This window comes from Neopelma chrysocephalum, unplaced genomic scaffold (assembly GCF_003984885.1).
Source record: "Neopelma chrysocephalum unplaced genomic scaffold, ASM398488v2 Primary Assembly neopelma1_64, whole genome shotgun sequence".
NCBI lineage: Eukaryota > Metazoa > Chordata > Aves > Passeriformes > Pipridae > Neopelma > Neopelma chrysocephalum.
Genome location: NW_020897721.1, coordinates 4,946,967 through 4,974,794, shown reverse-complemented (window position 1 = coordinate 4,974,794; position 27,828 = coordinate 4,946,967). Strand labels below are relative to the sequence as shown.

The window sequence follows — 27,828 nt, the reverse complement described above, 5'->3', positions numbered from 1 at the left end:
CGTCGAATTCCTATTGGCTGTGAAGACGGAGCGGGCAGCGATTGGCTGCGACGGCGGAGGAGAAGAGGGCGGGGCGGCAGGGCGGGGCCCGGGCGGAGCGGAACGGCCGCGGTGGCGTCGGCGGTCCGCAGGACTCATTGGGCGCGTGGTGCGGAGGGATACGGCGGCCGGGCGTCGGTGCGGAGAGGCAGCGAGTCGGCTAGGCTGCGGAGGAGCGGGACGCGCTGCCGACGTGAGCACGGCGGGCGGGGACTCGGTGCGGCCGCACCGGGCCGGGCCGGGCCGGCGCGGGGGGAGCTGTGAGTCGGTGGCGTTCTCGCCGTGAGAGGGAGCCTGGGGGGGTCCTGACGGGCACGCGCTCTCCGCCAATGAGGAGGCAGGGCTGGTGCGGACCCCGCGGCCATTGGCCGGCGGGCGGAGGGGGCGGGGCGCGCGGCGTGTTCCGCCTCCCCCCCCCCCCCGACACCCCCCGCCTCCTCCGCGCAGGGCCGGCCCGGCATCATGGCCTCGGAGCTGGAGAGCCTCAACCCCGGGCAGCGCATCATGACCTTCCGCCCCACCATGGAGCAGTTCCGCGACTTCAGCCGCTACATCGCCTACGTGGAGTCGCAGGGCGCCCACCGCGCCGGGCTGGCCAAGGTGCGACCCTCCCTCTCCCCCCGGGTGGAGGCCGCGCCGCCGGCCCCGGGCCGCGCACCGGCCGCCTCCGCCCTTTGTTTACGCCGCGGCGCCGGTGGGGCGGGCGCGCCCCGGCCGGGGCTCGGCCCGAGTTCCCCGAGTTTGACGCTGTCCCCGGCCGCGGCCGCCGCTCCCGGGCCGTGTGTCCCCGCAGATCGTGCCGCCCAAGGAGTGGAAGCCGCGGCAGTGCTACGATGACATCGACGAGCTCGTCATCCCCGCGCCCATCCAGCAGGTGGTGACAGGGCAGTCCGGGCTCTTCACGCAGTACAACATCCAGAAGAAAGCCATGACGGTCCGCGAGTTCCGCAGGATCGCCAACAGCGACAAGTACGTCCGGTCCCGGGCACAGGGAGTCATGGAGTGGTTTGGGTTGGGAGGGACATTAGAGATCATCTGTTTCCCCACCTGTCACGGGCAGGGCCACCTTCCACAAGACCAGGTTCCCCAGGGCCCCAGCCAGCCAGGCCTTGAACGCTTCCAGGGATGGGACATCCACGAGTTCCCACAGGGGCCAGGTCCTCGGTACGGCCTGGTGCCGGTCAGTGGTGTGAACGTCATGCCCTGAGCTGAGGAGCTGTGCTCGTACAACGGGCTGGGTGGATGGGGACCTTTGTCACTTGTGCAGCAAGAGGATATGTAATACCAGCAGAACTTCTTACTTGTGCTGGGCTCTCCTGTGTGTCTGTCTCCAGTAGCTAGACCATCGAAATATTTTCTGAGTAGTGGAGAGAAGTGTTCTTGGCATGAAAAAGGAGATGGAGAAAAGATCACTTTAAAAGGAGCTTTAGAAACAGCCTTTGCGATAGCTACTTAGAAATAACATTGGAGTTGCCAGCTGCAGTCAGTCCTCCAAAGCTTGTTTTATCTTTCAAGAGCAGTACACATCAGATATTTTAAAATTCTGTTTAGTAGAATAATTTAATAGAAATTATTGTTTAATGTTATATATGTAATTGTCTGGAATCTTTGTGTATAGACACACATGACATAGGTTTTAAGAGTGTAAATTTGATCCTCTGGTCCAGTATATAGTTAACAGGGAATGGGCATCAAGAGCAGGTGTTTCGCTGGTAAACTGAGCATGCTTGACCAGTTTACTAGCAGGTAAGTCTGTGGACGTTTGTTATTTTCACTGAAAGTGAAAGGCAGGAAACTTTGGTTTTGTTGGGTTTTTTCCCTTTCAAGTTGTTCTTTGTATCACTTTTGTGTTTGAATTGTTGCTACTTAGTAGCTGTAGCATTGATACTTAGTAGCTGCAGCTAAAAAGTGAAATTGTTCTGGCCCCAGAAAAGTGCACAAAGCAAAAAATGAAAGTAAACTGAGAAATGGGGAAGGTAACTTTCTTCCTGGTATTTTGTTCCCAAGTCTCACAGGAACAGAGCTGTGGCAGCTCTCGTTGCTGTTTAGGCAGTTAAGGGATCTGGCTGCTAACACACATTAGGTATTTTTATTGTAGCTTTCCATTGTTTCCATGGTGGAAAATGTTGGTTTAGACTCGTCAAATACCAGACTGCAAAGTCTTTAGTGCCTTTGTTGCTCTTTCAGGTACTGCACACCCCGGTACACGGACTTTGAAGACCTTGAACGAAAATACTGGAAAAACCTTACATTCAACGCCCCCATCTACGGGGCCGACGTTAACGGCACGCTTTACGACAAGGTGAGCAAACTGCTTGGGTTTTCAGGTAACAGTTATCCTGGCATGTTGCATTCCATGAATACTAATGTAGCATTTGACTCTTAGCTTTTGGAAAGAGTTAATGATAGTTTTCACGTAGTTCCAGCTTCTGGAGTAGGCAAGAACACAATAAACCACGTGTTTTTTGTAACATACACTCCATTTAATCCAGGTAGTTAAAGAAGGCTGACAGAGGTAGTGTTCTAAGGGACCTTTGCTCACACTTCATTGTAACATAGTTTAGTTCAGGAAGGCAGAAACCATTGTTGCCCAAGTGTTGCTTTGTCCCAAAGGGCATATGAGAGTTGGAAGTGTTGATCAGTGGATACACGCTGCTTTAGTATTCACTGGTGCATGTATTTGTGTGGGACAGCTCTGTAGCCATTATGTGGTAGGATGATAAACATCAAAAAAGAGTTTGCATTCTGCTTGCTTGTCTCCTAAATTACCATGATTCACTATTTTAAAAGATGTTTGGAATGAAAAGTGGTTTTGTTCAAGAGGGTTCAGGCATCAGCTCAAGTTCAGTCAACATCAGCTATTGTTCTCTGCTCTGTTAAGTTTGTAGCTTCGTGATTATTTCTCCTTCCTAATCACTGTGTTTGCTGGTAACCTTTTCCCCTCCATGAAGGCTAGTAAGCAATCAGAATGTAAGCTACACCATGCAGAACTTTTAGTTAAGGGGAACTAGCTCACGGCTTGAGCTGTGTGTTTCTGTGATGTGCTGTTTCACAAGTGCCTGTTAACTTTTGCAACTGTCACCTCAGTTGTGTGGGTCTGTTCTTTGTAATCCTTGTTTGACACAAGGCTCATGTTTTACAGCACGTAGATGCGTGGAATATTGGCAGATTGAACACAATCCTGGATATTGTGGAGAATGAAAGTGGCATAACCATTGAAGGAGTGAATACTCCTTACCTATATTTTGGCATGTGGAAAACTTCCTTTGCTTGGCACACCGAGGACATGGACCTCTACAGTATTAACTACTTGCATTTTGGGGAACCCAAGTCGTGGTAAGATTTTCTAGGGAAGCTTCTAAATGTAGAAAAGCAATACCAGAAAATATTGGAATCGAAATCATGAAGTTGCAAGAGTTGACTGAAGTAATTACCATTTCTCCAGTCTTGCACTGCAGATAATGAGAACACTAGAAACCTGTAGGGAACTGCAAAGCAGTGCATGTCCTCAGTAGAATTTGTTTGGTTACCTTCTGTAACAACTGTTTGCTGTCCTGATGTAGAGAGTTCTTCAGAATTACAGTACAGTGTGGGTGTTCTCTGCTGCAGTAGGAACAAAGCTTGGAAAACTTGCTTATTATTTCCTGAGGCTTTAAAATGACCATACAGAGGTATGGTCATGCAGGCACTGGGGGAACAGGCAATTTTTAATGAACTTTGAAATGTAGCTGTTTATCAGATCTAAAAAGCAGGCCGTGGATCTTGCTGAGTGCTTCATCCAGCTTTCATGATTCTTAGGGGAGGCTCCTGAAATTTTCTGTAGCATGGGTTGCATTTCAAGAGTGAATCATTCCGTTCTGTTCACAAATAAATTTCTCAAGCAACTTCAGCAATTGTTTCCATGGTGCTTTTGTTGGAAACTAATATTTTTGGCTGCCTTTTAATACAACTTTGAAGTAAAAAATAATAGCTAACACCATGTGACCAGTGAACAACCCCACGCAGTGGGAGTAGCAGGGGAACATGAAACAGAATAGTTCAGTTTGTTGAACTATTTGGTCATTGCTTCTTTTACAGTAGTACTTGAAAGAAGTGAGCTTTGCTGGTGTCTTTGATTGATTTATTAAGGAGCTCCGTGAAGAATATAACACTGTATTCCAGAACAAAAGGAAACTAAGTGGTTGGCTTTATTTACTGTAGTCAAACCAACTAGGAGTTTTGTGGTATAAAAACAGTGCACACATCATAAAAAGGTGTGTACAAAGAGAGGCATAGCCCTGAAGAGCACTCTGCCACTTGTGCACGTGTTAAGGATGAGACATCTGACTTAGTCTCATCTTGGTCTGAGCAGCTGAAAGAGATGATTCCATTTTCTCTCTTGCTCTGTGTTCCTCCTTGCAGTGAGTGTACTGGCGATTGCACAGCTGTGAACTGAGACAGTTCAGGAAGTGCTCTTCCCTTTCTCATTGCAGTTCATGTTTTGCTGCACTGATCTGTTAATTATGTACATCAAACATTTTACTTCCTTAACTGCTTGAGCAAAAGTGGAAGAGATGGTCAGCTTTTTGGTCTTGATTTTTCTTGGGATAGAAAGGTAAAAGGTCTTGATGAAGATTTTCAGCTTTATATCATCAAACTTTGAAAAAGACAGTGTAGAGATAGAGGATTTATTTTTGTGAGTAATTCAGGCCTTGACGTCTGATTATGATTTCCAGTCAAACTTTGAGATTTTGTCGTGTCCCTTGAACTTAACAGACTTGTTCTTACCACTGCAGGTACTCGATCCCTCCAGAGCATGGGAAGCGACTGGAGAGACTTGCAAAAGGTAATCAGGCAATTTATGTCCTGCCTTTTTTGAAAGGTGGGATGGACAGCTGCAACAAATTTCAGCTCTTTAAGAGCACAACATGCCTATAATATCCACCAGAGCACAGGCTGGCATGACTGAACTGATAATTTGCCTTTCAGAATATAGATTACATTACTTCTGAGTATTTGTTTATAGGATACACACAAGAGAAGTGTCATCTTAGAAATAATGAATTTACAGTCTGTCTAACCTTTAATAAGAAAATCCTTAACTATTGATTATTAAAACTGGAAGTTTATGGCCAAGGGAAGATCCTTCTATGTGAGGTCTTTCTTATGCTCTTTCAAACTGGCAGCTGTTAAAAGATAAATCTGGAGGAGCTGCTAGTTTTCTTCAGAACGCAAGCTAGCACACTTCAAATAAGGTGATCCACACTTGTAGGTCTAGGGAGGAACCCTATTTAGATGGTAACTTTTCCTAAAATCTGCTGAAAAATAAATTTGCTTCACAGCACAATGGTAACATCTCTCCTTGCTTGCCTTTTAAACAGGTTTTTTTCCAGGAAGTGCCCAAAGCTGTGAAGCATTTCTCCGACACAAGATGACCCTCATCTCTCCATCAATTCTGAAGAAATATGGCATTCCATTTGATAAGGTGTAGAAAAGTAATCATGGTTATACCAGCTCAGTCAAGAGGTTCCTGCAGTCCTGTCTCATTTCTAGCAGCAGCCAGTAGCAGATGCTTAGAGAGGAAAATTTAAACAGGAAGGTTATAAGGCAATTTTTTCCCACTGTACTTCCATTTATCTGGCAGTTGGGACCTGAAAGAGTTTGAAACGAAAAAATCTATCAAGGACTACTAAAAAAAAACCTTGGTTTTCCGTACATTTTTTTTCTACTTTAGAACTGTACACTACATCCTGTGTTAGATTAACTTCACTGCTTAGCTATGCATTCAGTGAAGTGAGATTGTCCTTTTTTTGTTTCAGACTTGTCCTCTGCTAATTTTGTTGCAGTCCATTTCCTCAACAGAAAATAAGGCTTGTTCCCTGCTAGTTTTTTAATTTCATTAATAACTTTATAGATTTCCTTACGTTCTCTGGTGATGATCTGCCATTCCCCTTCTCCACATAGAAATATCAAAGATCTGATCTTTGAGTTCATAAAATACTGTCACGTCTTCATCAGTAACAGAAGGGTTTTGTTGTCATAAACCTTTAGACAGTGGGGTAATGTTGAAGAGCAGCAGTGGAAGGCTGACTGAGAGTTGTGCTTGAATATGAACAGCAAAAGAAAACAGCAGTAAATTTCAAATTCTGTGTGGATAAAAATTTACTTGATCTTAGATACTGTTCAGCCAAGCCAGCAACTGATACAGATAAGTACCTTCAGTAGCTGGTCACTGAGTATTTTATATGTATAACCATTTCTGTGCTATTTTGACCAGTTGTATTGTGTTTTAGTAAAAAAACCCATATTGAGTGTGGCTTTTCCATAAACAGATATTTAACATAAGCAGGAAAATAGTGAAGGTAAGTATCAAGTCTGTTCATAGCAGCAGGTAGCTCCAGCCACCATCTGTGAGTAGGGGTTTTGGGTATGCTGCAGAGGGGTATGGGAGCTGCTTTTAATCATACTCACCAAGTAGATTGTGAATAACGCTGTGGTGTCTCAATTGTCTTCTAGGTGACACAGGAGGCTGGGGAGTTCATGATCACCTTTCCTTATAGCTACCATGCTGGCTTTAATCACGGCTTTAACTGTGCTGAATCCACCAACTTTGCTACTCTTCGATGGATCGAGTATGGGAAGCAGTCCGTGCTGGTGAGTGGTCTGTTGCCAGCCTATTGCAAACGATTCTGTGTGTGAAAGAAAGGATCCTCTGCTGCTCATTAAGCCCCCACTGTTTGTTCTAAGGGAGTGATTTCAGGGCTTTGTCCATTTAAGGTGTGATGTTTGCTTTCTCATATGGTAACAACATTCAACCAACCTCCTGCTTCGTGCCCTTATTTCAAGCGTGGATAGCATGAAACATGTTTTGCAACTTTGTGCAGATCAAGTGAGGCTTCAGAGAAAAGCAGGGGACTTGTCTTTCAGAGGTGAAAGAGTTTATTTGATGGTCAGGGCTCATCACTACTTTTGTCTAATATTTTAACCATTACTTATTGACTGTTTAGCCTGGAAATATGATTTTGGTAACTTAAGTGACTTACCAAAATAAATATCCTGGCTGAACCTTTAGCCTGGATATCCCTGTAGAGATACCTTACAAACAAGTTATGTTTTCAGAAGCTACATTGAAGTGAATGCTTTGGGGTACTACCTGTAACTATCCTGGATGAGGGAAACCTCTACTGCTCTGGATAGGCCCAGAGTTTGTGTTGCTCTAATTTCTTCATTGTGGTCTCTGGTTTTGCTGCCTATTTTTGTATAAGCTCATTTTAAAACAGTCAGCTTCTACCAGCAACTCTGTAAATAGACTGGTGAGCTTTCTTTCTTAGTTATTGTGATAACATTTGGTTTTCTGCTTTCTCTTTTTTGCTGGCTTTTCTACCCAGTTTTTAGTAACTTAATATATACCCTTTTGATTTCCTGGAAAAATCTTGAGTGAGAGTTCTGAGGTTCAATTACATGTAAATGGGGAATTTTTTTTTTTTCTTAAGCTCCTGAAAGCGAAGTGATACAGGAATTCATAGTGGGATTGTTGAGTATGTGGCCTTACTTTAATATTTTCTGTGACTTCAGTGCTCGTGTCGGAAGGACATGGTGAAGATTTCCATGGATGTGTTTGTGAGGAAGTACCAGCCAGATCGTTACAAGCTTTGGAAAGCTGGGAAGGACGTGACTGTCATCGACCATGCTCTTCCAACCCCAGAGGCAGCAGAGTTCCTTAAAGGGGATCTCATGCAAAAAGTCAAGAATGGGAAACAGTGTGCTGAGGAAATGGAAACAGAAGAGACGTGTAAAGAGGAGGTGGATGGGGATGAGATGAAAAGGTAGTGCTTTATATAGTCCTCTGTTTTTCTGTTGGATTTTTAGAATTTGGACCCTGCTGCAATTGGAGCTGCAATTAAGTGTTTGCCATTCTGATAGAAGAACAGTCAGAGTTAGCAATAGTATTTTTTCCTGGGAGCAGGGTTTACTCTTAATATTTTTTACTGTTTGAGTCCACATTGATGATAGTCTATGGTAGGCAGGAAACACACCAGCTTGGAAGGCAGTTCTTCATCTTGGGACAGACCTCTAAAGCCTGGATTGGCAGTGTGCACCATGCACTGAGAGGCCAGAAATAAAAGGGGGAGTGTATTGAGATCATGGGACAGTACTTGCTAGCAAATTTTGGTACAATCAGTGCTGCAAGCTGTGACATCAGTGTGCAGTTCCTGGTTGCTGAAGGTCAGCAGGCTAATCATCTTACATTTTGCAGTTTAAATCTTTTTCAGTCGGTGTCAGCTACTATTTCTAAAGCTATCTTTGGTGGTGGGTTTTTTGGTTATTGTTTTGGTTTGTTTGGGATTTTGCTTAAAGGTTTTTTTTGTTCAAGGTAAAGAATGCCTGGCTAAAGCATAGCTGCTCAATACATTGTTAACATGCTGAGGAATCATCTCTAAAGATTACTGACTTTTCTTCTTCAAAGGCAAAGAAAACACTTCAAAATAATTTGGAAACTATTTGGCTTGCCGGATGCTGTCTTTTAAAAGACTGTTCCAAACCAGACTGTATTTTATGCATTCACACAGAAATTCAGCACACTTACATGTTTGTTAACCTGACACGTGGATTTGTCTCCTGCAGCATCCCCAAGCATCGAATAGGAACAAAAAGGCACAGGGTGTGCCTGGAAGTGCCTCAGGAGGTGAGTGAGAGTGAGGCCTTCCCCAAGGAGGAGCAGTATGAAGCGGACATGGCAGAGCCTCGTGAGAGGCCTATGAGTGAACTTGTGCAGCAAGGTGAACAAAGGCTCAAGCTTCCAGGTAACTGTGTGCCAAGCTTTTTTTCCTGGTACAAGGGGATGTGGTATTATTCTTCAAGGAGAGAAGCTGCTAGAGCTGAATCTGGGGCACTCTTTCATATGATACTGCTCAGTAGGATTCCTTCGTGTCCAAAAAAGCAGACACTAATTTATCAGACCCATGGCAAGCACTTCAGAAATTTAGTGTCATAAGACTTAAAATGTTACCATTTTCTAGCTTTTGTTTTTTGCTCTTTTTTGTTTTGCCTGCCTGCATACAGAAATGTACTGGATTCCCCAGTAGTCTAAGCTCCTCTGTATCCCTGTTGAGCAATGTGACCTGTTTATGTGAATTGCTTAGTAAAACATACACACACTTCCTGGTAGTGTGGGTCTGGTATGCTGTATAGGTGTGTTACTTGTAATAAGTAGGCTGGAGGAAAATTCATGTGGCTTGTAATAGGTCATTTATCCTTGCTATTATGGGAGGAGCAAGGGACCTCTGGAACCACATAAGAACAGGGAAAGAATATATGATGCTTCCCTCTCATATTTTGTTTTCCAGCCCTTTGCAGCTTGCATTTAATAATCTCTTGGTTTGTGGGTTTTTATTTTTCTCCCATTAAGTCTCCCATGAACATTTGTAACCTCTTACCCACAGCATCGTGTGGCCAGGAGTTGGGCTGTTTAGCTACATACATGCCTGTATAAAGGACCATCTCTGTTTGTTTTGAACTCACTGCCTGCTGGTTTTGTTTGACATACCCTAGTTCTGGTGCTGGAAGAGGCAATGAGCAGACACTTGTATTCTCTCCCTCGCTAAGTCACCCATGACATTATAGGCATGACATTATACCCATGCCATACACCCATGACATTATATATTTGAATTATATATTATATATATAACATATTTGAATTCAAATATTTGAATTCAAATATTATATATTTGAATTTAATGATCTACTCTTTACATGATTTACTGTCACTTTTTTGCATGTAGCAGTTTGCTTTCCTGTTTGGCTTTGTGCAAGCAGTTGCACAAATGTTCTCTCTCTGCCCAGACTTCAGAAAAAATCAGCATATCGTTTCTTCCAGATCGTGGGGACTCAGCTAAATTTGAAGAATTGAAAACGGTGAAGCTTGAGGAGGAAGAAGAACAAGAAGCAGCTGTACTGGATCTCTCCATTTCACATGCTTCCAATTCCACTTCAGCGTTGCCATCATCAAAGCAGGGTGCAACATCCAGCGTTCAGTCCAGCTCGCCTGCGTACTCTTGTTCTTCAGACTCTGAATCGACTGAGCTGCTGGCAAAACGAACTCTTCCTGGGCCAGCTGGGGTGTTCACAGTCCACAGCTATGCTAAGGGGGATGCCAGCGGGTCTGACAATGAACAGACTTCAGGGAAGAAAGCCAGTGCCACCACCAGCATGAATGAGCAAGAACTGACAGAGGTATGAATGGCAAGAGAACTGAGAGCTGAAGGGCTGTAATTCCACGGTCAGGGATTTGCTGTGACAAAACTTCCTGTCTGTGCAGGTTACAATTTCATCCCACTGGTGTTTGCATAGCAAGTTGCTTAGTTGTTAATGTGTTTTTAATACCTCTATGGGCTTTGCTAAACAGACTTTCATTCAAATTTTTGTTTTACGCTCTTACCTCTTCTAGAAGGCAAGGAGATCCCTGGTTTTGAGAACTTCTCTAAACTATTTAAGTGCTGTAAGGCAAAAAAAGTAGCTTGGTGGTTTTGACATAGTAGTGTTACAGGCTGACTGAGGTCCTTTTGTAGTAATAGAAACCTATTTATACCTAAAATTAATATCTACTTAGATACAGCTTTTATTGCCTGTGTCCCTTTTAAAAGAGAAGAAATGATGCAAAAAAAATTATTGTTTGGGAGAATGTAGATCTCAGTGTTTAGGAACTACCAATGAATGTTTTATTAATCAACCTAAGAGAAGAGTTAAAATCTTATCTGGTAATGTCTTTTCAGTATTTTGTTTCCCTCTTTAAATCTGTGCGTAGAGAATGGGAGGCGAATAATGATTGTGTCCTAAAAATTCAAGAATTACAGAAATGGAACAACAAATAGGCAAATCTGTTGGTAGGTAAGCTGAAACTAAGGAAGAGTTCTCATGGCTATTTAAACTAAAGAAATTCTGTTGCAGATACTGATGTCTCCATTGCATGCTCTATACAGGGAAAAGGTGAAATTTTGAATGGGTTTAGATTGTTTTCCCCAGTGTGGTGTATTTCAAAACAACTTTTCCATTAAGTAGTAACTGGGAATGCTAATTTCCATTTCAGTGTTTCTTAGAAGTCTTGTATCCAACTTAAGGTAGTAGGTTTGTATCTAATGAGAGACTTCCTGGGCCATTAAAATCATTGCCTTTATTGCCATGCTTGTCAGGTTAGTAGTAATTTTGTCAGTGTGTCACTTGTTTTTACATAAGGCTAAGGGAAGAGGAAATAACTGTTGTTGTAGTCTCCTTCTTCCATTCTATCTGGTAAGACATCAATGCAAGTAATAAGCAGAAAGGATGAAAGTGTCCTTCATTTAAAATAAGCCTGTTAGTTCGAGATGTCAATGAACTCTGTATTTTTTTTTTTTACTTATAAATTTGGAATTTTTAAGTGACACACAAACTGAGGGCTTCTCCAGAATGCATGAGACTTCTTATCACAGCTCTTCTAAGTTGAAGAATTCATCTTTTCCTTCTTTGTTTCTGTCTTTTATATGATTCTTTATGTAAACAGACTTGCATGAAAAGCTATGCTAGGGCCTCTGAAAAGTGTCCATTCTACTGGCTCAACAGAACTAGTACAGCTCTGTCTGGTTTTTCACAGCAGAAGTGCTTTGAGCATTTCAAAAGACTTAGCCAGTTAGAGCTGAAGTTAGGTTGTTAGAAATAAAATCGTGGAAGCATGTGCTAACTGGCTGCTGAATTCTTCTCCTTGTCCAGGCAGCAAAGGAGTACATCAGCTCAGCAAAGGACAGTAAGAAGTCCAAGGGTCGTCGCCAGCCCTTGAGCAAACTCCCACGCCATCACCCACTGTTGGTTAAAGACTGCATTAGTGATGATGGTGAGTAAAGCCTTTTGCTTTTAGGGAGACTGTAGAGAGGGTCTCAACTTCTGTGGGCAGTGTGGGCACAAACAGGAGTCAGCAAATGACACCTTTGCATCCTAGACAAGGTGCTTGTCTCATTGCATCATTAAACTTTTTCTCTTAAAGGGTGTCATCTTTCTTTCCTGTTCCGTTCTTTGGAAAGTTGCAACCCTGAATGGAAAATTAAACCAGTACCAGAGACTGTTGCATAATTGCATCTGCCTTAGAGTATCCCAGTCATTGATGTAAATATTCATGATTTAAAAAAAAATTCCAGTGCCAGGTTCTTTGGCTGACAGCTTTAGTCTTGATATAATTTGGAACTGGTGCTGCTCTCAGTAAGCCTATCTTGTGTCTGCACGGTTGCTTGATTACTAGAAGCCTCTTAAAAAGGAGACTGAGTTACTGGCTTCCATCACCCTTCTGTCAGTTTGATTTCTGGCAGTCTTTCATCCATCTCCATTCATAGCTTCTTGCCTTATTTAGTTTCATTTACAAGAAGAGCATCTGTAAAAAGACACATAATCACTGAGTGAATGATCTCTTATCGCAGAGGCACCAGAGCAGCTCACTCCTGAAGAAGAGGCTGAGGAGACAGAAGCTTGGGCCAAGCCACTCAGCCAGCTCTGGCAGAACCGACCACCAAACTTTGAGGCTGAAAAAGAGTACAATCGGACCATGGCTCAGCAGTCTCCCTACTGTGCTGTTTGTATGCTCTTCCAGGCATATCAGGTATGAAAACAAGACTGTTAATGCATAGAGATAGTGGAATAGGATGCTGCTGTGGTGCATAGTTTTACATTTGTTGTTTTGCATGTTGTCAGTTAACAAAACCTATATCAATGTTGCAGTCTTCCCAAGGAATTTTTCCAGGCAAGCACAAGTGGGTGAACCTTCTCACACCTGTGATGGACTGGCTGTTGGTTCTCAGGGGCTCACTCATCTGTTCAGCAGAAGCTTTTGTGTTCTGTAGCTTTTGCTCAAACCACAGAATGGAGCTTGAATGTTGCTGGAGCTGACTGTAAAATCCCATTTCTGTTTTCCAGACTGACTCTTTCACTTCTAAAGTGTTTTTAAAAAAATGCTTTAGGTCTGCTCATACCACATGGTCTTTGGGGAGCAGGCATAGAAGAAAACCTTTTACTTGGAAGGATTTAGGGTTGTGTTTGTAGGTGGTATAGATAGAAAACTGTCTTGTCTTGGAGTGTATCCATAATGACAGTAGCTATGGCATGTGAAAATGGGCTTAACAAAGTGCATAGCGTGGGATGGGATGCACAACTCCTTTGTCATATTGGCTTTTTGCTTAGGCAGGAGTCCTACACTGAATTTTTTGATATGCCTAAGCTAAGTAATTTTAAGGTAGCTTGAATAGTTGTCTGATTGAGTGTTCGACAGCTGCATTTTGCAACTTCGAGACAGCTTGACCCTTCCCAAACACTGAGCATATTCGATTCATTTGAGATCACTGTATGATTACAGTGACACATGTTCACCACAGTTTTGGAAATGAAGACCTCTCATTTTTGTTGAATATATTCATATAGTTTCTGGTTTTCATGAAAACCATCTACTGTAGTTTCTGTTTGATCTTGCTCTTTCTGTCTGAGAGTAGGCTCTTGTTAGGACTGGAAATTCTGCATAGGAGCTGTGTGGTACACAAGGATTTCACTAGTGCTGACAGTGTATAAAGTTAAGGATTTGAGGACAGTTGAAGTTCTGTTAGCTTCTTTTTTTTTAGTTGCTGTTGAGCAGAAAACTCTTAACTGCAGGTTTTCAAATGTCTGTCTATACCAGCAGTGAAGCAGAAAGTCTTCCAAGATTTGAGCTGTGGTTAGGCTCTTTGTTCCAACTTCAGAAAGTCTATAGCAAGTCTGGAAACTCACTTCAGTTACCCGTTCAAATAAAAAATTGGCACAAAATGCCAGACAAATATGCACTTTTCCTTTGGGAAGAAGAAAAGTATCTAGCTGCTTGGGAAAAAAAAGGTCATGTTTTCTTCAACTTTGTTATAGATTTCCCCCAATCATTTGATCTTTTGCTTGACATGCAATGTTCAGTGTAAATCAGTAAGTTTTACAGAATCTGACTAAACAAGACTTGTTGAAAACATGTCCGTTTCCTTCCAGCTGTGAGTGTTACATGGACTTATTTTCCCTAGCTTTGGGAAGCATTCTACTACTGCAGTTTCTGCTAACAATAATTTTAAAAGATTAGGCAAGCTACTTCAGTGGTGGCCTGTGGTTTGGAACACTTCTGCAAAGAAAGATATTAATTTCTGTTTAGCTGTTCAGAAGAGTAACTTGAATGGAAACATACCTCTATAAACTTTGTATGTCTTTGGTGTTTGGTTTGACATTGGCTTGGATGAATAAATTACAAAAGATTAGCCTGAAGGTCTCCTGAGCTTTATCCTGGAAATTGCATTTTTAGTCTGCTTATTTCCCAGAACAAATTAGTTTTAAAGCCCATTAGACTTGTTCAGAACTACTCTGAGAAAAAATAATGGAGATTGCAGTAGGTATCTATTTGTGTGTTGGTAATCCTCTCATATTAAGGTAAGATAAATGTACAGTGGGGGACAGCAGGCTTATGATCCTCTGTATTTCAGGGCGTTGTCTGTAGAGCATGAGGTGGGCTTGGTGATTCCATCTCTTCTGTCACAAGGGATGCAGTTTGATGTGTATTTTGTTGCTCATTAGAGGGGTGCAATTCAGACTTTCCATGTAGTGTTTGGGTAGAACAAAATTGCATTCTGAAGCCACAGCAGCTGAAGATTTTATAAACTATATTTTCACCTAACCTACCAACTCTGTAATCTTTCAGCACCTTCATCCTTTCTTTGAACTGGATTTATGTATCAAATAATGAGTGAGTAAAGATGAAGTGAGACCATTTTACTTGTAAAACTTAAATTCCCCATCTATCCCTTATAGGCAGAATGTGAAGGCAGCAGTCAAAGCTCTGGAGTAACTCCAGCTGCTGTGGATGGGAAGATCCGAACTAAACCCCTGATTCCTGAAATGTGCTTTACTGCAACTGGCTGCAGCACTGACCTCAATCTTTCAACTCCCTACCTAGAGGAAGATGGAACCAGCGTCCTCATCACCTGCAAGAACTGCCACGTCTGTGTCCATGCAAGTGAGTGCATCTGGATGTCACCCTGAACTCTGGTGTTCTCTGTCCTGAGTCTGGACATCAGCAGGCCTCTACCAGCTGGTTTAATGTACAGATACATGAAGTTGAGCCCTTATCAGAGTAGGATATATTTGAGTGCTGGCCTATGGGACAGGCAGTTGGTTGCATGGGTAGCTTCAAATACACAGCGTCATCCTGGGGCTCATTGATTTTAGTTCCTGCTTGACTTCTGGGCCCGAGGGGAATGGGTTTGAGTTTAGATAAGCTCTTAAGTGAGATGTGTCTGTTCTAGGTTGTTACGGTGTATCCCCTGACAAGGCCACTGAAGACTGGATGTGCTCCCGGTGTACAGAAAATGCCTTAGAAGAGGTAAAGTTTTTCACAGATGGAGTCTGGTACATATTGGCTACAAAGTTAATTTCCATAGTGTTGTGGGTGTTGAGGTTTATTTTAATTTAATTTAATTTTAATTTTGAATTATCCTATGAGAAGAACCTAGAGAATGATCAGGAGTCAGTCTGTTCTATTTTGGTGCTTTTAAACCATAATGGTATCCTTTTAACCAGTGCAAAGCTGCTGATTCACTTGAATCAGAGGGAAGATGTTCTGCATGAACGTGGGAATAGCTCCATTGTCTGTCTTAATTTATGGTAGCTACTGTTTCTAAACCAGAAAGTAACTTATGTTAATAATTAGGGAAGTATGCATGCATGAAGAAAGCAAGAAGAATGGGATTCCCTCAAACAGCTGTATAGACTCTAGATCAGCAGAATAGGTCAGCCTTTCAAATTGTATTTCCTCATGTTTGTTCCAGATCCTTTTACACTTCCTCAAAGGATAGAGGGTATTGCAGTTGTAAAAGGAACACATAACAAATACATGGAACCTTCAGTGGTAGGTCTGCTTGCCTTCAACAGACTTGGAGTCTGTATTTGTTGCCCTGAGGGCAGCAGCTTTTGAGAGCTGAAGGGCTGATCTGTACAAGGTAGTTAGCTCTATTCTGACAGCAAAACCATTTTCTTCCTCTGGATGTGCATTTTGAGGTGGAAGTTATGCAGCAAGTGCAGTGCTCTGGATTTGACTCTTCCAGCTAATGCTTTTTTCCTTGCTCCAGGATTGCTGTTTGTGTTCATTACGAGGAGGAGCACTACAGAGAGCCAATGATGACAAGTGAGTGTTCCAGATTTTTGTGATCTTAAGGGAGAAGGTCAATTCCTAAGTATCTGAGGGTAAGCTGGTAAATTCAGTGTCTGCATTTGGTGTAACAGAGTGACCAACACCCTTCACAATTTGTGTTACTGGGAAGGATATGGTAAAGTGTGTTCATTGTGTTCTCATGCAGCAGTTGTCATATCTGTAGGTAATGCCTCATTCGCATTCAGTTGATAGCAGCTGTTGATCGCTTTGCATTTATAGTGCAGAGCTGTAATGTGCAGAGATGTAACCTACCACATAAAAACAAGGTTCCCTATGAGATAACATCTCTCAGCAACTTCTCTACAGAGGATTTTGATTTCTCTAATTTGTGGTGACAATGGAGACAAAGGACAACCATAGCTTTAAGTAGCACAGCGTATTGAAATTCAAGGTACTTCTACAGCAAAATGTGCATGCAGCTGCCTGTCCTGTGTCCTTTAGGTGTGGTGCTGTCTTCTAGCACCATAAAATAATGGGAACTTGGCCTGGCAGTCTTTTATCATGCAGTTTTGCTGCCAGCAAAAGTCACACTAAATTGCTCTCCTGTTAAGACTGTCAGTAGTAGAATGGAAGTATGAAGAAGTCTTGGTTTTGCCCCACATGTGACCTGTTACTAGCAATAGGAAGGAAGATTACACTGCTAGTTCTCAGAGACTATTTATCGTGGTTTATGTGGCAAACTTCAGCAGAACTGTACTTGAACTCCAGAGCATCCTCTGTTGGCCCAATACATAATAATTTCTTTTTCCTCTCTTCTGTCCTGACAGGTGGGTTCATGTGATGTGTGCTGTGGCTGTACTGGAGGCAAAATTTGTGAACATTGCAGAACGGAGTCCTGTAGATGTTGGCAAAATCCCCCTGCAACGTTTCAGACTGGTAAGGATCACCTGTGTTTCATTGATGGTGGCTCCAGTCTGTTCAGAATCTGAGGAATTTTGCCTATCCCTTCAAATCCAAGTTATCTCCTCTCTAGGCTGAACTATATAATCTGCTCTGTTCTGTGTATGGGAAATGGCAGTTGTCCCTATTGTCCCTATTTTTTTTAACCTTTCTCTGTTCTATTATGTTATTCACATGAAGAGCAGCAAAAGGGGCACAGTTTTCAGTATGTGGCAAATGACATTCATACAGTGGTGTAACGGTGATAATTTATTGTTTGTTGTTTTTCTACTCCCTGGTATTTAACTTGCTTTATTGGCTGCTCTGGAGCACTGAGATGCTTCAGTATATGAGAGCCTTTCTATAATGGGTGAATGTCTTCAGGAAGAAAGCAACTGTACTTAACTCTTTTAACAGCTCAGTGTTTAGGGGCAAATTACTCTGCTTTGCATATGTTAATGTATTCTTTTCCTGTGACAGCCCAGCAGGCCCGACCCAAGTGTAATTGAGTCACTGGTAGTAGTGATAGAATTTTAACTGTTACTTCTGTGGTCTTTGTCCATTATTCTAAATCGTGTTGCTTGTATTTATGTAACTTAATAGTCAAGTGCTGAAAGGCCCTATTGAGTTGGAGCATTGCAAGCTGATTTAATCTAAGTTCTCCTGTTGCTAGCATCCTTGGGTCACATGCTTTGTGCATGTTGAGCTGGTAGATATTTAATTTACATTTTTCATCTGTTGGGTTAATTTACTTTTATGAAGTATTGTCTTGTAGACAATAGAACTGGTAGCTACCCAATTCTGTTAAGTCAGAAAGCAGCAGTGCTCTCACAAAGACTAAATGGCACAGCTATTATATTATTAGCCATTATAGCTAGGCCACATAGCCCTTTGTGTGGAGTAAAAGCTAGTGCCAACCAATAACTTCTAGTTTCCTGTCCACAGAAATGCATCTTCTGCAAGAAAAGGAGAAAGAGAATTGCAGGTTGCTGTGTACAGTGCTCACATGGTCGGTGTCCCACATCCTTTCATGTCAGCTGTGCCCAAGCAGCAGGAGTCATGATGCAGCCTGATGACTGGCCATTTGTTGTCTTCATTACCTGCTTCAGGCACAAGACACCATCTCAGGCAGAGGTGAGTTAGGTGTGTGATTCCCAGGATTTGAACTGCAGTATCTTGGAGGGACTGAAAAGTTTTTAGATTGTGTGGTTCTTCTGAAACTTCATTAAAGGCTTGGCTCTCTCACAATGTTCAATGTAATCTAATGGTGTTGGTCTTGGATTCTGATCTCAGCCTTGCTGCTGCTCTGAGTGATTGTAGTCAGGTCCTTTATTGTACTTTGGTTTGCAGCCCAGAAGGACTGAAAGCATCACATCCCTCCTGTGGCTGTTGTAATGAGGAATAATAGTGGGGTGTATGCTGTGATACTTAATATGCAGGATTTAGTGCTGGTGCTCCAGCAGACTGCATGAGTGCTCGTAGAATTTCACATTTAAGTGATTGATTAGTTTAAAAATTTCCCATGTAGCCTTTTTAACCAAAACCACAACAGTCTATTAGGGAATGTTTACTATAAAGGCCTTGCATTGCTCTGAAGAATGAGAGCCTAATTTACTCAGTAAATTAAGGAAAGCAGCATCTAACAGATTAGGCTTCAGGCGTTTGAAATTCAGAGGCAGAATTTCTCGAAAAAGGCTGCTGATGGTGTTTTAAGTAAAGTAAGTCACCTGAACTAAAATGTTTTGCTGTGTTGTGTGCCAGCACTGGAGCTATGGTCCTCAACATGTTCTTTATTGAGTCAATGTGTAAAAAGTGATTTTTCTCTTCTCAGCGAGCAAAGGCTGCACTCCAGGATCTGTCACCTGGACAGATAGTCATCAGCAAGCACAAGAATGGTCGCTTCTATCAGTGTGAAGTGGTCAGCCTTGCAAAGGAGACTTTCTACGAGGTCAACTTTGATGATGGCTCCTTCAGTGATAACCTGTACCCAGAGGACATTGTGGTATGTTACACAGTGAGGTTCTAGTATAGGGCCCATCAGGAGTCAATTCTTGCTGCTGCAGAGAAGGCACATCAGGGGATTTGCTAATTTTCCAGCCCTGGGTGCTGTGGTGGCTGAGATGTGCTGCAGGATGGCCTTAGGGGTATTATCTGAGACTGACTTAACTGAGGGCACACAGGGACAGGTGTAACAGGGAGTGCAGCTAATCTCTGGCTGCTTAGCAGTGGTAGGTTTGAAGGAAAACTTGCGATACTTGCTTACCATTTCTACATCAAATACTTTGAAGTTGGTACCACTGTTGAGATTTAAATGCAGATGACATAGATGGATGTTTTTTCAGCCTAGTTTGCCATCCCTAAAATGGAGTAATAGTTGGGGTGGTGTGCAATGTGACTCCCTGGTGGTTTGCAGAATCTTCACATGAGGAAGCTGCTTATCCTTCTCCTTCTCTCTCCCATCTTCCTTCTTCATTCTAGAGTCGAGACTGTCTTCAGTTAGGTCCCCCTGCTGAAGGGGAAGTCGTGCAGGTGAGATGGACAGATGGACAAGTTTATGGAGCCAAGTTTGTCGCATCACATGCCATCCAGATGTACCAGGTACACACTTGTTGTCTGAAAATTCCTCACTCAGAACAAGCCAATCACATTAACAGGGCTGCTTTTAAAGCTCACAGAGCTATAGGGGAGTCATGCTTAAACGCTCCCCGGGAAGTTACTGGCTCAGATGCTGGTAATAGTTGCTGGAGTTAAGAGCAAAGTGGTTGCTTGTAGCTGTGCTTATATCCAGCTACCTACTTCTGAAAATTGCTCCTCTGCAATTCTTCATCAGACTCTGTTCCTGTAGCTTAAACTACTTAAAATAAGTTTGGTTTTGCTTCTCTCTATTTAGTGAGATGCGCCATACCTTGCACACTTCCAAAGGGATGAATTTTCAGGCTGTGTTAAAGTGACCAGCCAAACTGTCTTGTCAGGTGCTAAAAGAATATCCCCAAACTTGCTGGGCTACTATTACTGTCTTAAGATTGGTGAGGTTTTGGTTAAAGTCTGTTGCAGTGTGCGTAGCTGCATATGTATCTTTTATAATTTCAAGTGGTAGAAGATTATTTCTTGAGAGCTCTCTGTGGGGAGGAGAAGGCAAGTTCTGGGGAGCTGTGGGAGGGTTCTAACTTTTGAGACTTATGGTAGAACAACTTCTGGTTCTCTACTAGGTGGAATTTGAAGATGGTTCACAGCTAATGGTGAAAAGGGATGATGTATATACTCTTGAAGAGGAGCTTCCTAAGAGAGTGAAATCAAGGCTGGTAGGTACAAGGGATGCAAACTTCTACTAAAGAAGTTCATTTAGCTTAGTTTGTCCTTGAACAGCAAGCTGAGCAACAGGAGCAGCAGATTACAATCTGATGCTCTCCTCAATTGTTGCAAAGGTCAGTAGTTGATGAGGCTACAAAAGCAAAGTTCTATCTCCTTCTGCAGGAGCGTGAGTTTATAGCATAGAGTCAGTGATTGGGACAGCACGTTAAAATCCTTTCATACCTGCATAAATTCCATTGTCTACTCCCATTGCAAAGAATGGCCAAGTTCCTTCACTTACCCTTTGTTCTGAAAAGCTCTTAGTAGGGTGGCATCAAGACAGCTGGCTGCTTTTTGAAATTGTAAAATAAATTCAGATGGGAAAGGACCTCTGCAGGTCTCCAGACACCTGTTCCAAACAGAGGTAACTTGTCAGAAAGGTTTGCTTAGGACTCTCTCCAATTAAGTTTTGATCATCAACAAGGACGGCGATCCCAAAGCCCTTTTAGGTCTCTGTTTTGTTGTTTTACACTTCCCACTACAAAAATTGTAGTTACTAGTTATTTAGTTATTAATCAAGTTTTTGATTATTAACAAGAGATCCCACAGCCCTTTTAGGTCCCTGTTTTGTTGATTTGCACTTCCCACTACAAAAACTGCAGTTGTAGACAGCGCACTGGGGTGTCTTGCTTTACAGCACAGACACACACACCTGATGCAGATCTGTTGGCAGGCACACAGGATGTTAAAGGTTTAAGAAAGAATGTATCACAGCTGAATCCTGTGACCAGGTGTTTAAACATGCTTGCTTCACGAAGCAGAAATTATACTAGACTGCTTGAAAATTGGAACAGGTGACTTTGTTTATTACTTTGAGAAAGTGACTGTGAACTTAAATCAGGTGCTCAGTTAAATTTGATACCTGTGATTCTTTAGATCTCTGATTACAGTTCACTTAAAATTATCCCCAGACTTGTAAATCCAGTTTCTTAAATATTTTTCTTCTTGTGTTTGACCAGTTTTTGAAGAAGGCTGAATGTTCCCAAGTGTCTTGGCTTGGTTCTTTCTCACGTGCAGTAGGAGGATGTGGAGGCAGGGATTTGATCTGTGCTCTAGTGACTAATCCTGTCTTTTTCTCTCAGTCAATAGCTTCAGATATGCGCTTCACAGAGATCTTCGAAGAGAAGGAGGTCAGTCAAGAGAGGAAGAGGCAAAGAGTGATCAATTCACGCTACCGTGAAGATTATATTGAACCTGCCTTGTACCGGGCCATCATGGAGTAAGCGCTGCCTGTGGCAGAGGAAGAAGATGCCCACCTCCCCCAAGGATTTAAATGTTCCAGTACAACAGGCCATATTTGGATGCTTCGAATCCAGGGGTTTTATTGGGGTTTTGTTCTTTTATATTTTATGGAAGCTAAAAAGCTGTTGCTCTGCAGTAGCTGTAAGGCAGCTGTTGGATAGTGAAAGAGATCCCATTTGCTGAAGCTGATGCCTGCAGACTCCTGGTCTGAAGTTGGGTCCTCACCAAATAAGCCAGCTTGGGGGTGTTGCTTTCATCTCGTTGAGCAGTCTTGCTTTTTCATTAGAGACAATTTTGACAGGTGGCAAACTCTTTTGGGAGTTGTAGCCGGGAATCATGGCAGCTGCAGAATAGTATGGTCTATTGTTTTAACTGAATAATGTTCCTGAATTTAGGAGTCTCCCTGGTGACCACACCTGGGCTTGAGCAGGCAGTATTACTGGTGCTGGAAATGGAACCTCTTTTATACTTATATCCATCTTTTTGTCGCAAGCAGCTTCAGTCTCTTGTTTCTCAGCGCCTCCTTTCTGAGGTTGAGCTGTAGGCTGTTCAAATCCAACCAGATGGGAGGTGCTCGTGTGAACAGGTGAAATGTGAAATTGAATCCAGTAGGACAAATTATTTAACCTTCCATTTAATATTTTTGTTCTGGTAGTGCTTTTGACTTACTTAATCATAAGTTAAACTGTATTAGTATGTGCCTCAGAACCAATCAAACCTGTCTGGAGCCCTGTGCAGTGCAGCCTTCTAACAAGAATAGATGTTCAGCTCCCAATAGACGTTCAGCTCCCAAAGAGTTTCTTTTGAGTTTCTCTAAGGCAATATGACTAAAGGGACAGAGTCCTAACTCTCCCTTCTTGAAATCCAGGCATCACAGTGTGGGGGATGACAGGGCAGCAGCATCTGAAGCAGTGCAGTCCCTCTTCTGTGGCAGCACTGTCTGTCGTGTGCCCGCAGGCTTCTTTTGCTTACAGCAGCTAACACTGGGTCTGAGACAGATAAAGCATGCACTGAGCTGTGTGTTACTGAAAGGCTGTGCAGTGCTCTTCTGAAGCAAGTGCTGCCGTGTTGCTGTCTGGCAAAGGTTACCGTAGCATTTTTGTAGAGTGTTAGTAGGACACATCTCAGTTGTGTTGGAGAGAACTTGCTACCCCAGCAACAGGAAGCTGAGTTGAGCTGGGTAATAGGTGTGTACTCGGAAGATGTGCCAACTTGCTCCTAGTAATTTAAGCATTAACACAACACAGTAGGAGCAGTGTAACTACCTGTTCCTTTCCCATTCTGTAGGAAAGGGATTTTAGGCTGTGGAGCAGATTGGCCACCTTGTTTTTGCATGGAATGATGGGGTGAATTTTCCTACTGGAGAAAATCATGATTGTGTGTTCTCCAGAAACTGTTCAAGAGGAGAATTTTCTAATGAAACAGACCTAATGCATCCCTGCTTCTATAGGGACGTGGCAATGTGTCTGCAAAGTCTGAATTTGTAACTTTTTTCCTTTTGGTACATAGGATTGCTATAAACCAAACTCTTCTGAAACCCCGGTGCATCGACTTGTGATTAGCAATAAAATGTAGTATTGACTAGTGATACAACTCTTGATCAGAAAAGAAATAAACTACCACTTTTATACAGAAAATCTTACTCAGCCCTACATTTTTATAGGGTCAGGAGGCCGATATAAGTAGCAAAGATTTGCACAATCACTATTTTGCATAGAGGTAATCTGTCCTATTTTTGTGATTGAATACCTCATTCATCAGTATTGGAAGGCTTAAACATTCTGAAAGGACATAGTGGCTTTCTTTTGGGATTTTTGGTTGTTGTTTTTTTTTTTTTTCCTTTTTCCCATGTCCAAAACTCCTGGTCTCAGGGTATAAAATGATATTCTGATGAATGGGATAGTTGGCTTGAGAAAACCAGGATCTGTTAAGACCAGAGTCTGGTAGCTGCAGTTACTCTGGTCCAGGCATAGGAATGAAATTGCACTTCGACATCTGAGCTTTCACATAAGCCTCTGAAGTGATGTGCTGTGAGCAAACATAGAGAAGAGCTGGCAGGGCCTTAACAAACTTGCCTCTGTTCTATCAGAGTTAATTTGGTAATAACTTCTCACAGGCTGGACACTGCCTGTGAGTTACTGAAAAACATACTCTTTGTATCAATCTGCCGTTCTCTCTCAAGAGAAAAGGTCCCTGCCTTCAGGCTTTCTCCCCAGACTGCCATATAACTTAAATGCACCTTTTAGGTGCCACATGCTACCTGTGCTGTAAACACCTGGCTCTACAGCTTCATCCTAAAATGATGACCCAGATACAAAACAGCTGGATTTGTTTGGAGTGCTGTTGTTCTTGGGGTTGTTCTCAGAGCTGTCCTGTGTAGGGCCAGGAGTTGGATTTTATTGATCCTCGTGGGTCCTTTCCAAATCAGGATATTCTATTCTTCATTCACCTGCAGCAGGTTTTGCCACCCACCTCTAACTGTATTGAGTGACTTTCAAGAGCTCCTATGTGTATTATTTGTTCTGGAAGAGGAGCTTTGTTACCTGTTTTCTGCAGGCTCCAGATTTGCTCTTGTCAGTTGACTGCACTGTGTTGGAAACCGCTGCCATCCTGCACTCTGAGACTAAAGGCCTTCCCAATTTTCCTGTCAGTCCTTGTGCTGCATCATTCAAATGTGAGCATATTGTACCTACTGCAGTGAGTAAACTGCATTTTGGCTTCTCTCCATGAACTTAAAATTGGTGACCCTGATGTTTGAGGGGTCTGTATTATTTGACTTTGCAAAAGCAATTGGGTTTATGGCTTGAAGTAAAACAGGTAGCAATAAAAGCTCTGTACAGAGCAGCTGTCTCAAAGGTACATAGGCTTTTCATTACCTAGACTTTTATTGTGTCTGATAATTTTCTCCAGTGTTTTTTTTTTCTTTTGGAAGTGTTTTTATCCCTGTTACAGCATCATTCCAGTGAGGGTGAGATGCTGCCAGATTATCAGCTAGGGCAGGTGTTTCTTGAATGTGTTCAGTACAAAATCATGCTCAGTGTGCCCCACAGGAGCTCTGGTGACCCTTTGTTAGGTCCATTGCATGTGGTACTGCAGGCAGTAGACCATTACTTCACTTTTCATGAAGCTTCCATCTGTGACTGGTTCAGGTTGGACTCACAGGAAGCATTTTTTTGTATAAACATATAGTGGCTTGCTCTTAATTCAGGATGAGCTTCGCAAGCCAGTGATAACTTTTCATAAGATTTAAAAAGGTGACTATATTCTTTGTAAAGCACCTGATTGCAGTAATGTTTCTGCCTGTGGCTGGACTTCTAGGAGACCACTTTTCCATCAGCAGACCCCTCAGATGACTAGGGGCAGTATGTCAGTAGTAGGACCCATTCTCCTTGCTCCTTCTCTCTCTTCCCGGTGTTTTGAGCTGGGTTGAATTGATTCTGCACTGTTTGAGGAGCACAGTCACGTATCCCAAGGCTTCCATCTCTGTTCTTCCATCCTTTAACTGGGCTCCTGTTGTCTGACATGTCTGCAGTTGTGCTTGTTTTTTTAATGCAAACATGGGATGAAATCAAGACTCTGGTAGCCTGTATGTTGTTTTCAGTTTCCTCAAATAATAAATCTAATTTCAAAACAGACAATCTGTAAACTAATTTAAGAACTAAAGCATTGTAACTTGGAAATTCTCATCATGCTTCTAATTTTTCTATTAGCATTATTCATTTCTAATACTCATCTCCTTCATGCTTATCCTTATGAGTTCTTGGGTGTCTTTCAGAGGCCTAAGTGGAGTTCTGTTGTTTCAGGACTGAGTCCAGCCTGGCTGTTCATGTCTGTTCAATAGAACAGGGATGGAACCACAGAGTCATCTCTCCTCACAGAGCTGAGACATCTGCAGCAAGAGCTGAGTTGCCTTAGGTTCCCTCTGTAGCTGAGAGTGCCAGAGGAGGCATCATCAGGAAATCTTACCTAGGTGCAGTCTCAAACAACTCTGTTCTTTCCTGTGGTGTTGACTCTTGAATTTCACAGTGCTGGTTAAGACTCGCTGAACTGGCAGTCGGGGAAAGAAGATTCTTCTACCTTAGCTCAGGGATTTTTGTTACTGATGCACCAAGTGACCTTGAGGAATTTGCTTATTCATTGTAGGTTGATTCAGCCCATATCTTTGAAGCCTAAAGTGCCAGGTATTGCTGGAGCCAGCTTTTGTAGTTTGGAGAATATGATAATGTATCCTTTTCGCTGACAAATTTGTAGATCCTGCACAGAACCTTTCAGTGTGTGCACTTAGGTTAGTGTAAAGTGTGTAGTATTTTCAGTTGAACATGAACAACACGGGGTATTGCTAAAAGGCAAAATAAGCCTTTTTCCTCTTTTCCCATACTCATTCTTCATTTTTATGCACTGCTGTTGTTAGAGCTGTTGAGCAGACTTCTCCCTCAGACGAATGAAGAATGCAACACTTCAGGTGGGGTTTGTTGCTTGGTTCCAGTGATGAGCATAGCTGAGGGTGTGTATCTGCAGTTTCCTTTGACCTCACCAGAATGGTCTCCAGAGGAATGGTAAATATTTACCTGATTGCTATCTTTTGAGGAACCTGTGGCAGATCCACACAGAAACATTGCCACAGCCTCCTTGCTGCAGCATGACTAATGTGACAACACCAAAATCAAAGCCATTTTGACAGCACCTAGTGAACGAGGGAAATGTGTGGGAAGGTACTGGAAAAGGATTTAAATGGTGTAGTATGTGTGTTAATTCCTAAACAACACTGTGTGAGGTAAGAGAGCCTGAGAAGAGTTGTCCTCGTCCTGGAATTCTGCGTTTAAGAAAAGTTCTCACTTTTATGAATGGTTCTAGTGGGCTGTGAACACCTTCTGTACACGATGAAGGAGAGAAATGACACAGTCCTGCTGTCTGGGCTCTTCTGCCTCCTGTGAGTTACTGCCTGGTGTACCCAGTGTGGGCCCCTCATGCTGCCCAACACCCCAGGAACTGGATGCTCTCATTGTCCACGTGCTGGCTGCAGGAAGAGCTGCCTCCTCACAGGCTGCAGGCAAGGTGTGTGGCTGGTGTGCTGGGATGTTTTCATATCCAGGCTGAAGTCCTCCATGTAGAGTTAGGAGAAACCTGTCTTTACAGCCCAAGAATTTGTACCAGCCAATCTCATGTCCAAGCAGCTCCTGTGACTGCCCTGACATACAAGTCTGCTGTAGACCAAAGCAAACTACTTCAAGAAGTACAGTGGCTCAAGCCCACAGTCTTGCTGAATTTAGGGAGGTGTGGTGCAGTGTTGTACCCATGGACCTCCAGAGACACTTCACACATGGGGATCAGATGGTTGTGGATGTGAGCTGATGGCCTTGGACTCTCATTTCATCAAGTGCTGCTGCTTCTCCTGAATACAGTATCTCAGCACCTTTTGAGGTTAATTTTCTCGCCTGTCCTCGCAGCAGGGGTTAACTCAAACTTCATTCCTGATAGCCACAAGGAATTAAAAAGAAGTGACAGCATCCTGGGTGCAGCACATGGATGTCTTTAGTGTGGGTGGTGGGTGCTGACCGGCTGCTGGTGCAGAGGAGCTATTAACTTGCATCCAGTTCCATGGTGTGAAACAGGAGAGCAAGGAAACTGGCAATGAGGAGCAGCTCCAGCGAAGGGCTGAGCAGCCCGTGTGGTTGGAGCTGCAGTTGCCTGTGGTGGATGGCTGCCCAGGCCACTTGGCTCTGCAGCAGGAATGCAGCTTTGCTTGCTCAGGCTCAGCAGAGCCAGGGCAGGATGAAGGGAGCAGTTGTGTTGGCAGCCAGAGATGGGTCTGTCATGAGTCCTCTCTGACTTTCCCAGTTCCAGCTGGATAGATGTTTCCAAACACCATTTAACAGCTGGTGTCCGCAGGGACTGGCAGGAGTGTTAATGCTTTTATTCAGCCACTCTCCCTTGCATAGGGAGCACAGGCATCCTGCTTGGACCCTCAGCCATCCAGGCAGTGGGGCTGAGGCCAACCCTGCTCTTCCTCACTGGCTGGAGATGAAGGCTCCTCATGTATCCCTGTGGGAGCAGGGGGCTGCGGTGCTGTCACCACCAAGGAGACCCCCAACTTGGCCCCTCAGCCCTGTGCA

General features: G+C 43.2%; 1 protein-coding gene across 2 annotated transcripts; it reads left to right on the top strand.

Annotated features, from left to right (window-relative positions):
* Positions 1–98: 98 nt before the first annotated feature.
* Positions 99–26,587, top strand: KDM4A (lysine demethylase 4A). Of its 2 annotated transcripts, none has more exons than XM_027683122.1 (22): positions 99–232; positions 487–639; positions 833–1,008; positions 2,227–2,341; positions 3,182–3,375; positions 4,815–4,864; positions 5,400–5,503; positions 6,535–6,672; positions 7,594–7,844; positions 8,644–8,822; positions 9,899–10,254; positions 11,764–11,884; positions 12,462–12,640; positions 14,845–15,049; positions 15,339–15,415; positions 16,161–16,216; positions 17,011–17,119; positions 18,068–18,256; positions 18,954–19,124; positions 19,601–19,720; positions 20,332–20,424; positions 21,556–26,587. In XM_027683122.1, the coding sequence occupies exons 2-22, from the start codon at positions 502–504 to the stop codon at positions 21,694–21,696; spliced, it is 3,162 nt and encodes a 1,053-aa protein (XP_027538923.1). In that variant the 5' UTR covers positions 99–232; positions 487–501; the 3' UTR covers positions 21,697–26,587. The 2 variants fall into 2 exon arrangements, with proteins under 2 accessions (XP_027538923.1, XP_027538924.1); XM_027683123.1 differs by lacking the exon at positions 99–232 and adding an exon at positions 280–299.
* The last annotated feature ends 1,241 nt before the right edge of the window (positions 26,588–27,828 follow it).